This window comes from Rhyacophila brunnea, unplaced genomic scaffold, assembly GCF_057557595.1.
Source record: "Rhyacophila brunnea isolate RB1 unplaced genomic scaffold, BYU_Rbru_1.0 scaffold_7, whole genome shotgun sequence".
In the NCBI taxonomy this organism is placed as follows: Eukaryota; Metazoa; Arthropoda; class Insecta; order Trichoptera; family Rhyacophilidae; genus Rhyacophila; species Rhyacophila brunnea.
This window is the reverse complement of record NW_028233339.1, coordinates 27,512,864-27,528,392: the sequence shown is the minus strand read 5'-3', so window position 1 is coordinate 27,528,392 and position 15,529 is coordinate 27,512,864. Positions and strand designations below refer to the sequence as shown.

Below are 15,529 nucleotides of genomic sequence, written 5' to 3'. Positions count from 1 at the left end.
AAATACTTGCATATTTTCCTGTTGTTTTGTTTTCCAGTTTTCTGTACATTCCAATAATTACCATGAGGTAGGTCATTACCATATACTTAATATAGTGCTGAATTTGTGAGATTCTACTGTACATACTGTTTTTTTTTATTAATTTATTAGTGAACCATTTTATTTCAGAGGTTCCTTAATCATAAATTGATGAACAATAAAATTTATTCGCGAATCCGAGAGATAAAAAGAAATAAAATTTTATTCACCAAAAGTCTTCTTCTCTAGCTATTACGATTTTAATTATATCTAGTTCATTCATTCTGGTAGATAATAATAAAAATGGGGGACAGGTAGATAAAAAATATTTAAATTTATGTATGTAGCAAATCAAGACTGCTCAAATGAACTATTATCTTAATTAATAATATATTTTGCTAAAATTCACTTTTGCCAATACAATGTTATTGTCAGCTTGCACCTGACAGAATGTCATCAAACTATCAATGCTATTCGATTTAAAATGTATTATTATTAATTCCGCATAGTATAAATATTACTGATTAAATGTTTCAATCAAACTATTTATGTACAATAATATGAAATATGTTAAATTTCGGTTCAATTATAATTAATTCAATAGTTTTTATATAAAGACACATCTTCTAATGCATTCTTATAATATAACTAATTACATTTCACAATATTTCTTTCAATTTTTCAAAAGCCTGTCCAGATTTTTTTCAATCTTTTTATTGATCGTATTTAAAAATAATGACTAATTATTCTCAATTCAACAGATTTCAGTTGTAATATATTTTTATTTTATTTACAACATATTATGTGTTTACATGATTAATTAACTATGTTTGTTTTTTCTAGAAGACTGGATCAACTTTGAATATTTTCAGCATAAACTTTTCTTTAGATATTCAATATCAATATGTCACGTTATATTATGAACAAACCTATTATTTACTCTCTTTTTATTAAATATTTAAATGATTAAAATATGAATGTTTTTACATCTAAGATATGACATGTTTCACATGAAAAATATAAAATATTTTATGCACCCGAATATGAATAATTTATCAATGATAGTATTAACGTTAACCCATGCAGACTTCAAAATAATAGTTTTATGAATCAACCATTATTCTAGGAAAATTAATATGGATTTTTCCAGAAATAACGCAAATGTTATGTTTCTGATATGATATTTTGAAATTCGGAATTTATTAAATAATTTGTTTTATTAAATTTATAATTATTTTTTATTTCTCATGAATGTAAATTATTGGAGTATTCGATTTTGTTGCATGTTTATGAGCTGCATTTGTGTATCAAATGAAATGATGTAATATGTATTTAATGTTTTTGAACACAACGATTTCTATTTTTTTCTAACATCGATTCGTATATTTACAAATATCACGATTGTCCTAAGTAGATAATGAAATAAAATATAATCTTCTCCATAATATAAGATAACTAGGTAGTAATAATATGTTTCATTAAAAGTAGTTTACTTTCTTTTTTCTATCCAAATTCAAATAATTCCATGAACTGAACTAAGTTTTTATACTATTTTACACTATATGATTATTTAGCGAGGACAATTAATTTACATTTTCCCAGTTTAACTAATTTTTTATTCATTAAACTATTTCACAGGAAAAAATATCAATTCTGTTAGTCTTTCCCAAAAATCTCAGTTATTTTCTTAAATTTAATAATAAAATTTTCCTAGATAAACGATATATTTTTGGCCATTCCATAATAATAAAATATTTACTTTTTATAATGAAAAAATATAAAAACTGAATCTGTAATATTTGTCTTTGCACAGATAAACTATTTCATTTTATTTCATGGCTTTTAAAATTTCTCATTTTGTAACCAATTAATAAAATTCTTTTATATTATAAATTATGATAAAATCAATATTATTGTTTATCGGGCTTCATGATATGCATTTCATCCAATATCATTTATTTTGTCTGCGGTTATATAATAGTCACTTGAAAATAATATATGGCTTTCCTTATTTCTATAAACTCTTTACATAAAACTGATATTTCACTATTATTATGGGTTAGAATTTGAAAATAATAATCTACTTTGACTTATATAGAATACGTACCAATTTCAAAGCTCAATTTTTTTCTAAAGAGAATCATTTGATGGCGAGTAGCGGTAATATTTTTGATAATAATTATGAAATAAGAAGTACTAAATATAATAATAATATATAATAAGTAACATGTTATTTCACAATACATGAGTATTAACATGAATTCATTTCGATCAAACTACATCCAAATATACAGCAGATGAAAAATTATTAGTAACAATAATAATTATAACATGTATTTTGGTCCAACAAAGTCTACAAATTAAATCAAATCGATTCGTTAGATATAAATATTTACAAATATAATTATTTTATCACAATTCTGTTTGATACAATGGAAGCATCGTGTATTCAAACCGTGCGTGGGACCGCTTCATTTGTGCGTACAACAATTTAATCTCTATAGGTATTTTGTTCGATCTTTGCATTTATTTTACATGCGAGAGGTACGTAAAATATGACGCTTTTACGTTTCAGACTTTTACTTGATTGATGGTATATCAGGCACATTATGTTTTTACAACACCAATGAGATATATCTTGAGAGACAATCCCTGACAACATTATCGGTTTCAATGAGTTCGGTGTGACTGTATTCTTTCGATGAATATTGTCACACCGTGGTAACACGATCGACTTCCACGTATCGCACAGAATTGTCGCTGTGTCAGCAAATCACTTCTTTGTCTCCGAATACCGCGGTGTCTGACGATAAGCTCTCCAGTCTCCTCTGCAAGGCCGATGACCTTCTTCTTCGCCTCACCCTCAATAAGTAAAACACTCCTAGTGACGCACCAGACAGCAGGGCAGCACACAAGGCTGCCAAGTACTGCCCGGGGAGTTGTAATATGAATGAACAGTGGGAAATGGATTCGTCATATCCTGAAGGACAATGTGAGTATCCATCGCACCACAGTGAGGCATTGATGCAGGCGTCCAGTTCAGGGCAGCGGTGTTTGCAGACTTCTGACATAGCGAATACGGCAGAAAATGTGTGGTGTCTTCTGAAACAAAGTTTTTTCGTGTAGGTATCAGAATAAAATGTTGGTCAAAGAAAACTGGCTACATCACTACCGGTTGAGAATACTTAACTAAGAACAGCTTTTCAAAATTATGGTAAAAATGGTTTATAGCATTGTAATTATTTTTGAATATGGGTCTATTATCTGGAGTCCTTATGAAGTTTCTTTCAAGGTTATTTTAGTGCGCGTCCAGAAGAAATTTCTTTGATGTCTTTATTTTAAGACATATCTATTTTCCTTTTAATAATTCATCAAACGATTACTTTTCAACTGCCTTTCTACAATGCATTCTCACTTTCCACTCTCTTGAATCTCGTAGGTCACTTCTGCTATTGAAACATTTTTGCCTGCTATCACGAGGGATGGTTTTCAATCTTGGCGTCCTAAAGAATTTAAATTTATATGCACCTGTCAATTACGTACATGGTCGCAGCCATGACCTATTCTGGGTCAGAACTGTTTCCTCGAGTCAAGCTTATCAGGAACCATTAGCGAGGGGTCCAAGACTAGTAAATGCGCTCCCTAAAGACAGACATTTTTAATGATGTACTTTGCATTTTGTTTTTGAAACTTTATTGTACTTATAAAATTGTTTTTTTTTTTTTTTAATAATACTTTCTCTTGTGAGAGTAATATTTTGTCATAATGTAAATCTCATGTTGTAAACGTCCTGAATTTTGATTTTTTATGTCCACAATGTTTTGTTTTTCTAAATAAATAAATAAATATTGTACATACTTAATGGTTTCGTTTAACCAAAGTTTATTCAATATTAGGTAAAAATTTAGTAGCCTAATTTTCTGCTTTGCTTTGGAGCATATTACGACTAATAATTAAGACTTTCTTGTTAACCACTCGGATTCGAACACAGGCTAGTTAAACAGATTAGAATTATGCAATTTTGACCCAGCAAAGGGTTCAGGCCTGCGACCCACAAATTGAGAGCCGAGTGTACTAACCACTTGTCCATGGTGAGCTACTACTTGTAGGTAATAATCATTTTTATAACTGATATTTTCTCATGTATGATTAATGAATGAAAAAAAACGGTTTTTTTTAGATAATTTATCTTTAAAGAACAATATCATACCTTGTAATTCCACTGAACTTAAAAATATGAAGTGGATTGATGAGGATATGTTGACATTAATATGGCTCAGATTCTAAGTTGGTTAAACGATTTGTGAAATTTAAATTCCATCCAAAATGAGTAAGAAAACCAGATCAAAATTTCTTTTAGTGTCTCTAATTGGTTAACCAGATTATGCGATGAAAGGATTACCTTCTTGCTAGCTCTAGCCAAGTAATAGAGTAAGTGGCCGAGTCCTTTCCGATGAACTCGACAGCGATGGTTCTCGCTTGCTCTTGTGCCATTTTATCAATTGCCGGCAAAGACACCATCAGAGGCATGTCACCCACACTGCCAGCTGCCCATCCTTCTGAAAACACCTCCACTGTCTCGTCTTGTTGATGAGGCGGTGGCACTGGACAGACTATTACTGGTGGTAGGGTACCGGGATAAATGGCTATACGGTTACGCGTGTCGCATTGATTGTCTTCATGGAGGATTGATATATTGTTTGATAGATTGTGCTCATCAATGACTGCTTCTTTCATCTGTGTGCCTTTCATTTGTACGTATAGATATCTTCCAGCTGAAGGATCTATCAGCCATGGGTGATGTTCACAGTTAATCTGAAAAAAAAACGATGGACATAAAATATTAATTCACTCGGAGGTGAAGCATATGGCTACCATGCTACGTGGAGTGATGGTGGTGTGATCTAATATTTGCAAAGGCAAATTTCTGTGTGCGAGAGGCATTAATCTATGGTACGTCCATAGTGACAACCTAGGGGTGGCAGGTTATATAAAAGTATGGTGTGGCAGGCTGGTAATCAAGTTGCGGCAAAACTTCCACGTTAATATTATTATATTATATGGGTAGGTACGTTATAATGACGGTCAAGGGGCCAAAGTAAACCCTCCGTGATGCCCTGCATCTTTTTTTTATCGCATCACTATTTCTCCTAAGTTGGCTATTGTTGGCCTGCTTCATACAGTTGTATGGGAAAGTAGATTCCTTGCCGCTCTTTTCATTTAATATCTCTATGGTGACAACTTTACAGGAAAGGCAAAATTAGTGATTTTTTCCGCATTAAGGGGGGACGTGCGCCGCGTAGGTCAAAATGGAGCTTTTATATTTATTTTAAACAGTTGATGACTGCATAAAGTATATATATTACATAAAATAGTATTCTTTTAAACCTCTCGATCTAATGTTTTAGAATATAGTCATATTTCAGTACATCCATGTGCAGTGGTGTTAAGATTTTTTATATTTATTAATTTTTAAAAGTATTTATAAAACCATTAGTAAAATTTATGTCGACATTATTATAGTGAAATATTTACGATAAATTATATTGATAATCTCTGTGATCCCAACTTTGACAAGAATTAGGCATTTTATTGTTCTTAATTGATGATCAATACTAATTATTAATATAAAATATTTCTCATTCAACAATAAATGATCAAATAATTAACATTTTGCCTTATCTCTACGTTATGTGGGTAGGTACTGGAAATAGTGTAGTAGGTCCGGAGACCATGACCTGGATTCATGAATTATATATTATGTACCTATAGAAAATTATGTTATTATTTTTAATATGGAAAGAAATCAACAGTTTCCCAGGACTTTTTTATTTACTATTTATTACACTACAGTACTGTTAGGACCAACTATTACACGATTCAAAATTATTGTGACATATTGAATGTTTGCAAATGAGTCATGTGCTCCGGCCTGGAAAAATATTCCTGGGTCACTGACCTGGTACGCTCCAGCCCACTACACTTACTGGGTATGGTATTTTTTTACTACAAAAAAAAATATATATAATATGCATAATAATATTATATTCTTTTTTAACACTACAACACGCCGTGAGGCCCAATAACAGCAGTGTAAAGAAACACTAGTGTAATTAGTAATATAAGTAAAACAATCAGAAACACCGAAGCTTTAAGAAAATCAAATGAATATATGGTTACCTTAACGGGAATCAAACGCAGATAAAAGTGAGTGGATGAAAGGCCAGTGCTTTACGCACTGGACTACGAGGGGCAATGTATTATATTATGTAGGTACCTACTTACAACTACAAGATAAAAAGATATTTCTACCTCATCCGAAGTCGTTCCTGGAAGCCTCAATTTAATCTCTCCGCTGGCTCCAGTAATTTTTTGCGATCTTGCACAGGCAGGTGCCCTTACAAATTCATATGTCCCTTCGAAGAACATGTTCCCGAAGTCATCACTGGCTGTCATGTTTCCCGCCTCAAACCTGACCTCAGCAACTTGTGCTCGAGAGATGAATGAGAATGGTAGGAGTTTGAAGGGTGTGGAGCAGATACAATCCCTGGGCAATGATGGGGCACCAAGCCACGGTGCTTCCAGAAGGGTCACGGAAGCCCTAGGGCGGCCGAGACAGGCGAGGCGAGAAGTTCTAGGACTGTCTCTAGTCATGCAGCGGTTTGGTCTACCGCCTATTTTCAACGATGTGATGGTTATTTTTACACGTTCTCCACGTTGGCCCTCGAAGCGATAGATGCAGCTGAAATAATCGTAAATACATGATATCAGTAGGTACCTAAAATATCAGTAAAGTTGCCGAAAGGCCGGCATTGGCACAGCGGTGTGTGTAGAGGAATTAACGGGAAGAGCGCTCCGCGTCATCGCCTTTCCAACCATTCCCAGTGAGCTTTGTGCCTAATAGAGATTAAGGGGGAGAGCAACGTTTTTAGCAACAACTACAATCGAATACATTTCACTGATAGTATTAATTTTAAATAATAATAATTATGTTAAAATAACATAAAAGGAAATTTTTTAAATAAAAAAATAAACTTAGATAAATTTAAAAAAAGGTCTAAAATGAGCATTATTGATAATCCGAATTTATTAGTACCTACTCCTACATCGTGGATATATTATTTACCATTAAAATGTAATTTGATAAGTTCGAACTTATGTGTAATATTTTTGATATTTCTTCATTTTAACCTATCCTTAAAATTAAAAATTCTAGAAAACAAAAATGTGTACAACTTGCACTTTATTTTATTTATATCGATTTGAGCTTTGACGTAGTTACAGTAGCGAAGCTCGAATCGATATAAATAAAAAGGACTTCTAGCAAACACATTTTTTTTAAATTGATGTTTTTGATTGATTAAATCAGAAAATACTTTCAAATTATTATTTATTCAAAAACCTCTTATATACTTACGATATTATAACTTATCAAAATAAATTTTAATGATAAAAATAATCACAAAAACAGAAACACTTTAAAATGTAACTTATTAGTAAATTGGATTACATTGTATTTACATGTAGATGCCTAGGAGCACTAAACTCCCCCTTAAATCCTATCCAAAATACATTAAATTTGAAATAAAATACTTGTTGAAAATGTTGTTAATAATTATAATTATGAAAGTTGCAACGCATTGAATGACGTCAAAGAAAGAAAGAAAATACATTTACAGTTTCAGAATAAAAACTGCCATTTCCGTATTGCGAAAAAAATTCAAAATTCATTCTGTTCGAGCCACTTTCCTCTCGTATTAATTCCGACTTTGCACTGCGCCGGGCGATGTGGGAATACGCGGGAAAGTTCCCTAATATTGCGCAAGGCCGTATTACAATTTGAAAATGTCTTCGGAATCATAAATGTTGCTATCCCCTGGGAACCGCGAACCCAATCTTCTTCGGAATTCTTGACGGCAGTAAAAATATAACTTGACGGCCCGAATGAAGTAGGAAATAAAGGGACCCCGTTTCACGGAATCATTCCGGCCGCGGTTTCAAACTATCCAAAATCAGCAGGATAACGTTGTTATTGTTTAATTTTAAATAATACGTCACAACAGAATATTATGTGTGAGTTAATTTATAAATATTAAAGCATTCTTTTATTTGTCTTTTCAGGTTATAGGTACTGTTAAATCGTTACGTAACCGGAATCTTGAAAATGTAATTGTGTGCAAGCGTGTATTTTATCGTTCGGTTCGCAAGACGTCGCAAATCGAGCGAAACCCTTTAGACCTCAAATCACCCCATCGTGATGGACGATTTTCGATAACATTTTCTAATATTACCAAACATTCATTTAACATTTGTCATAAACGTTAAAAAGAAAATATATCATAATTCATAAGTCATGAAATATACACCTTTGGCGATGATGAGGTGGAGGAGAGAGAAGGTCATTGTTGCTTGTAGGCTTCGTGAAGAGAGTTTATTGATAGATGCAAGAATACAATAATACTAAAGGTGACAGTGTGAGGTTATAATCGAGGGTATGGATGTACGAGTGAGATCGATGTGATTAACAAATTGATTATATTAATGAACTGAGCGATTTGATTCGAGTGGAATGACGGTTATCGGGATAGGAATGTCGAGTGAAGAACTTGTGACAATAGTAGCGCGTCACGTGATGGACTCGATGAGTGAGTGAGGATTCATGGGTTGTCCTTCCAATTTATACAAATGAAGTACATCTATTACAAGAGATATTGTCGCAATTAACACATCATAACAGACCCTACTGATCTAGTTATGATTGAGGAAATGCTGGCAATCATTATCGCTCTATTGTTTTGTTTTGATAACAAAACATACATAATATTAAAGTGTGTCACTCATTTAATGCTGAGTGGTGTGATTGCTACACACCGTATGTACCTTTGTGAAATAGAAAATACAACAATTTTGAGAAATTTCAGAAACATACCTACATAGAAAAAAATTAAACCGAGTGGTATTCGAACTACATCTTACGCTGTCTATGTGAGTGCTTTTGTCATTTGAGCTATCGATCCGCCCATGACTCTATCGGAGGTGTTTCAAACCTCGCAAAGGAAGGCAATCGGTAAGGTACTGTTATTATTACTGACTAGTCAAGGCCCACTATAAATATTCAGGACGTGGCGAGAAATTGTGAGTTTCGATCGTAGTGGTAGTTATTGCTTATACTTCGAATGCAATATGGTAAACTGTAGACAATGATAATTATTATTTCATATTTAAAAAAAATGGTAATATTATGTACGTTAATAATTAATATGAACAAAATGTGAATCTTCATTAATGGCGAACATTTGTTTCCGCATTGCATTCAAAGTTGAGCAATAACTAGCACTACCATCGAAAATCTCTATTTAGTGCCGCGGCCTGACTATACACGGCCTTGCTGACTGGTTATAGATGTTGTCAGGTGTTAACCAAATTATATTCTAATTAGTGTATTTTTCAAAATTATGTATTTCAATAATAAGAATCTAACATTCATAAATTTTTAAAGTATATAATAATGCGTAGTACTTATTGAAAAAAATAATATTTTTAATTAGTAGTGAATTACAATGCGTTCATCAGCAGTTTCGTACATATGGACAACTCGATACAACATGCGCGATAGATTCACAAGCGTATTCATAAACCTCCTACTTACATTGTTTGTTGACTGCGTTGTTTCGCCACTAATAAAGTTTTGTTGTAAGAAAACAAATATACTTAATTAAATGAGGTAAGTATGTATTTGAGAAAAATTTTCATTTTAAACCTTAAAATTCTTTAATAATGCAGCTACCATGCAATGGTAAAAAATCTTAAATTAAAATATATCGTCTATATATAATATTGTCATACTTCGAAGTGAGAGAGTTTTGAGATAATTATTAAATTAAATTAAATATTATTTCCCAGATAAGCTACTTGATTAATTGATATTGATTGAATTTTAGACACCGATTTAGCCAAATTGAAAGATGTATTCTTGAAAATTAATAATTTTATTATCATTCAAATTTATGAATAAGATAAGACTTTTTACTTAAGTTGGTTAGATGTTTACTTGGCCTAAACGAGATTAATGACTTTCGTTTACTTTGAATAACAAAAATAATATTTACATTCTTTAAGAATGGATTTCGTTAAGGTAAAGAATACACGTTGTTATTTTCATTGTCTTTCCACTAAAATGTCTCCATTGATGATAATTACGTAGCAAGAAACAAGTTGATTCAAAATTCCGAAAATACTTTATCTTCGAGTAGGTAGATACTAGGATCGATATCACCCACACATCCCCCGACCGCAAGGGTGGGTTTCAATTACCGGTAAACAAACAGGAAATAATTGAGTAGGTAATAAAAAAGACGTCGGTGTCAAAATTTATTTATTCATTGAAAATGTTTTCGCAAGACGCTGCTCAATTTAGTTCATCTAATTAAATAATGTTTTATGAAAGCACTTTGCTTTTATTTCGCGTTTAATTATATTATGGAATTACAACTCCTCTCGAGAATTTATAAGTCTATGAACCAAACGCCCACTTTAAGAACGTTTTATTAGTTAAGTATGATATTATAAATACAACATTTTATCAGATGCTTTAAAACTTTCTCGTTCCACGATTAGTGTATAAAGAGTTTTCACGCCGCCCTAAATATATACTGAATAAGTGGAATGGGTAAGCCGACTGTTCACTACACGATTTCTCAAATCTCCGAATCAAACTAGACACACCTACCCTCATTTCCCATTCCATGATGAGTTTTGAGCGATAGTTTGTATTTATTACAACTACGGCTGCGCGCACACGGCAAAGCGACTGCGCGCAGACGGCAAAGCGAAGTTTCGGATTCATCCGCCAAACGTCGTTTGCGTTTTGTTTCCGGGCCGATTGCGATTCAAATGCGTCAATATCTCGACGATGCTGTCCAAGAGAAAACACAGATTTCAAGGGGATTCATAAACGCCTTTTTTTTGAAACTGCACCCTGCTGCGAGAGTATTTATCTTTCATTACAGTGGCGTACAAGGGTAAATAAATAAATATAAAAATATCAGTACCTACCTACATACATATTGTATTGTACCTACCAGTGGCGAAGGGTGGAGGTAGGCTGTTGAGATCCGCCATAAATATTGCACACTAAACTTTGTCAGTTATACATACTTGTTTTCATTGAAATAAGACTACATTTTACAGATGGTGATGGTAAGTTTTTAAAATTCAATTAAACCCAGCGAAAACCAAGCCATAATAGGTAACAGTCAAAAAATACTCGTATATCTATAAAATATCTAAGATTATGCAATTAAATCATAAATAAAATTGGATATTTTATAGATAGAATAATATTTTTTATCTATTATAGTTTGGTTTAGGCATAGCTTGATGAATTAAAAAAATGAACCAACAATATGTATAATACGTACTTATTCTTAATCTAACGAAAACAAATAAGTAAGAATGAAAAAATGTGCATAATTTTGTCATATCGCCTAAAATATACCAATACTATTATGGTTTGGTAAAACAGGGTTTAATTGATTTTTAAAATCCAACCAATACCATTTGTAAATTATATTATTTCAATAAAAACATAAGTATACATTTCACTGAAAAAGGTTATTGTGCACTATTTATGGCGGATCTTAACAGCCTACTTCCACCCTTCGCCACTGGTACCTACATTTATTTTCCCACTATTGCTTCTTTTGGAACTGGACTGTTTTATATCGAAAGCGTTTTGAAAATTACCTATTATTGAGCCTTTTATGTATCATCATCAACTTTGTCTGATTAATAATAATTAATAATAATAAGTACTTGATGGAGTTTGAATTTAAATTCTAATTAATTTAAGTTTTGTACTATTCCATTTGGGTATTTTTTGCGACCAGGCTTTTGCCTTTCAGCATCTTGCGCACTCGCCAATGGCAAATACACATTGACATCAAATTCTTGCTTATTAATAGGTACAATAAAAAAAGATTATAACTTAATACACGAAGAAAGGGTAAAAACCTTATTACCTACATACCTACTAAGTAAAGGATTACGTGTAAAAACATAATATTTTGAATAATTTGATTATTTGCAGTGTTTCTAAAAAACCTGTTGTAAATACTATTAATACATTCGGTAGGTAAGCGTATTAAAATGTCATTTCTCGTAAACAATTCTCTTCCAAATCAAGCAATAATGGAAAAATTATCATTATACATAATCTTAGATATTTTATAGATATACGAGTATTTTTTGACTGTTACTTATTATGGCTTGGTTTTCGCTGGGTTTAATTGAATTTTAAAAACTTACCATCACCATCTGTAAAATGTAGTCTTATTTCAATGAAAACAAGTATGTATAACTGACAAAGTTTAGTGTGCAATATTTATGGCGGATCTCAACAGCCTACCTCCACCCTTCGCCACTGGTAGGTACAATACAATATGTATGTAGGTAGGTACTGATATTTTTATATTTATTTATTTACCCTTGTACGCCACTGTAATGAAAGATAAATACTCTCGCAGCAGGGTGCAGTTTCAAAAAAAAGGCGTTTATGAATCCCCTTGAAATCTGTGTTTTCTCTTGGACAGCATCGTCGAGATATTGACGCATTTGAATCGCAATCGGCCCGGAAACAAAACGCAAACGACGTTTGGCGGATGAATCCGAAACTTCGCTTTGCCGTCTGCGCGCAGCCTACTACTGCCGAAAACCCAGCGTTGCTAAGTAATTCTACATAATATAATGATGTTCAAGAGTTCGCATGCTTATTGATCTTGAAGGCTACTTAATTCCAAATGTATTTATGGACGATAAACAAAATCAATTTTCTTATATTTTAATTTTACGATTTTTTAACAAAACAACATTTTTTGTTGTTTTGTGTGAAAGTGGTCAATACTAAAAAATATTGTTTTGCAATGTACCTATATGGCAATTATTAGTAGGTAAGAAATTTTTGAGGGACTTTGTAAATGTAAATATACCAACATGTGCAGTTTTTCATGGCGGTCCGGGTGCGTGTAATATTAGGTTAGGTACATAAATTTTAAGTTGACATTTTTACCTACCTCAAATTTTTCGCACCACCCCTCCCATACAGGAATACATCTCTCGGAGCCGTAAACTTTTGTGGAGGCTCTGTGATAACATCAGTGGATCGACTAAAGAATCTCCTTGAACATGGACCACTTCCATAGGCCTCACCGTCTTGCTGCAGATCAACGAACTCGTACAGAGCCTTGAAGGATACTGGCCTGTAGTATGTTTAAAACATATTTAAAATACGGTCAGTTTAAAAAAGTATTTATTGAACATAATACTGGTTTATTTAAAATACCTTATACATTGATAAAATAAATAATATAAGTCATAACTTACTTAAGTGCTGTGGAGTCAGCCAGTCTTAACTCGAGAGTCATACTGTCACCAGTAGAAAGGAAGCTCTCGGCCAAAGCGCATGGCCTCGGTGGCCTGGCTGCCGCAAGTAGAGAATGATCACACGACCGTGGAACTCTGTCTCTGCAGTAGCGAGCCAACGCTGTGGCGTTTCCAGGGGGCTTCCCTACTGTCATCGTGGGGCTGCCGATTCCAGTTCTGAACGCCTTCCACTTTTCCCGATCACTAAATTAATAAAAGACAAAAGAAGGATTCGTGTTAATTATACTAATATCTCAATATTGACATCGACTACATTTTGTAAATGTTATATTTTCACTATACCAACGATATATACAATGTACAGTTTGCAACGGAGTCTAACGGATAACCTGGAGAGACCGGTGGTTTTGGGTAGCCTCCAGGGAAGGCGAAGCAGAGAGAGAGCGTCGGCGCGTTGGAGCGTTCTTCCCTGAGAAAAACAGAGGATCGAGAGGGGTGAAAAGTCTTAGTCCCTCAAAAGATGACAAATTTTCAAGATGGTCATGATCCTCAGCCATGAGGGAAAGACTAAGAAAAGAGAGAGTCTAAAATAGTCCAACCTGTGGTCCTGGGCAGCAGGTAATGTGGCCCAAGTAAGTGAACAGATTTATTTTATTCTGATAAACACAGTTCTTTTATTTCTTTGGTAACCGAAAAACACCACGCATATTAGAGATTAGCATCTTTGGAGGAAAATGTTTTTATGGAATTATGAAAATGCTCTTTTTCTGGACGGGATTTTTTTTGTAAGGAGAGCTACATATACCGCTCGACTTGGATTGTGGGAGTTTTTTTTATTTCCTCGGAAAAATGGATGGACCCGATTTAAAAAAGTTTTATTAACAAAGTACTTATTAATTTTATTATATTAATTTATGTGCGGCCTAGGAGAATTCCACTTCACTCAAATGTCGTATATCTAAGTCGACATGTATCGGTAACGGTATCTAAAAGGTTTGTTATTTTTGTGATTACTGATTAAGTTTCACACCTCTATTTATAAAATAGTATAATATGACCGATTAAAGTTGTGACGTTTGATTATCAATAGTGGAGAACATAACAACACAGACATCCACTTTCTTCATTAAATATACAATATAATATTCATTGATATTGTGAATCCACCTGGAATTTGAACTCGGTATCTTTCGCATGGTAGATTGCTTACCCATACTCGACTAGTTATATTAAATTTATTGTCTGACAATATTACTATCGAGATTTATTTTTTCAAAACAAAGGTAGTGATGAACTGCTTTGTTGATCTAAATTAAAATATATCCTTGTTATTGTCAGTTAGAACTAGTCAATAACTTTATCACAAATCTTTCTTTGACAACTTGCATCATCGGTGTTCTTACGCAAACTCGTATCTTGTAAAAATATGAGGTTGTAAAAGAATCTGAAAAAAAAAGTTTTTTTTTATTTATCTGCAGCGTATGGTCTGCAATAACTCCTTCGGTGTGTTTATCTCATAGACTATAGATACATCTAGACACCACCCGTTGCATTGCTAAATGAAGCTACGTGCCGTGCGTTTGGTTTGTGGGCGAGCGAACGCATTCGCCTACAAATGTTCGAGACCATAGACCATTTCGCTAGTGCTCGCCCAAAGTGCTCGCACTGGACGCTCAGAATTAAAATATAATTTTCTATTTTTTTACGTTATATAGTATTTTTAAGCGGCCAAAATGAAACCATTAGGTAAAGATATCCATAATTTAAGTTATTTTAAAGAAACACTAGGTCACTGATATTAAAATAAATAATAATATACAAATAAATTGTCACGAACATGTATCAACTTACCTATGAAACGTAATACCATCTTCTTGCTTATCAGTACGGCTACCATATTTTAATACAACACGCAGAACCACCTTTCCTAGTTAATTAACTAAAAATATATACCACTGACTTTGTGTTTAACACAAAAAATAGCATATTTAGCAACACGAACTCGCAGATTATCGATGCTACGTGAAGCGATTCACCACGATTTGCTAGCGATACTTTTGGAAACTGACTCTAAAATATGTAGACCTTTTATCTTACTCTGGCGCGTGTCGCAGAGATTATAAGGGTGCCC

The 15,529-nt window shown here is 33.1% G+C and overlaps 1 protein-coding gene across 1 annotated transcript in view; it reads right to left on the bottom strand.

The window, feature by feature from the left end:
* Positions 1–2,724: 2,724 nt before the first annotated feature.
* The window catches only part of LOC147064677 (uncharacterized), a 125,496-nt gene continuing 112,691 nt past the window's right edge, over positions 2,725–15,529 (bottom strand). The window contains exons 9-13 of the mRNA XM_085957687.1: positions 13,399–13,641; positions 13,089–13,274; positions 6,331–6,760; positions 4,421–4,833; positions 2,725–3,120 (exon numbers count right to left, since the gene is read on the bottom strand). Of these exons, the coding sequence (XP_085813813.1) occupies positions 2,784–3,120; positions 4,421–4,833; positions 6,331–6,760; positions 13,089–13,274; positions 13,399–13,641 (1,609 nt within the window). The 3' untranslated portion in view covers positions 2,725–2,783. The remainder of the gene's footprint in view (positions 3,121–4,420; positions 4,834–6,330; positions 6,761–13,088; positions 13,275–13,398; positions 13,642–15,529) is intronic.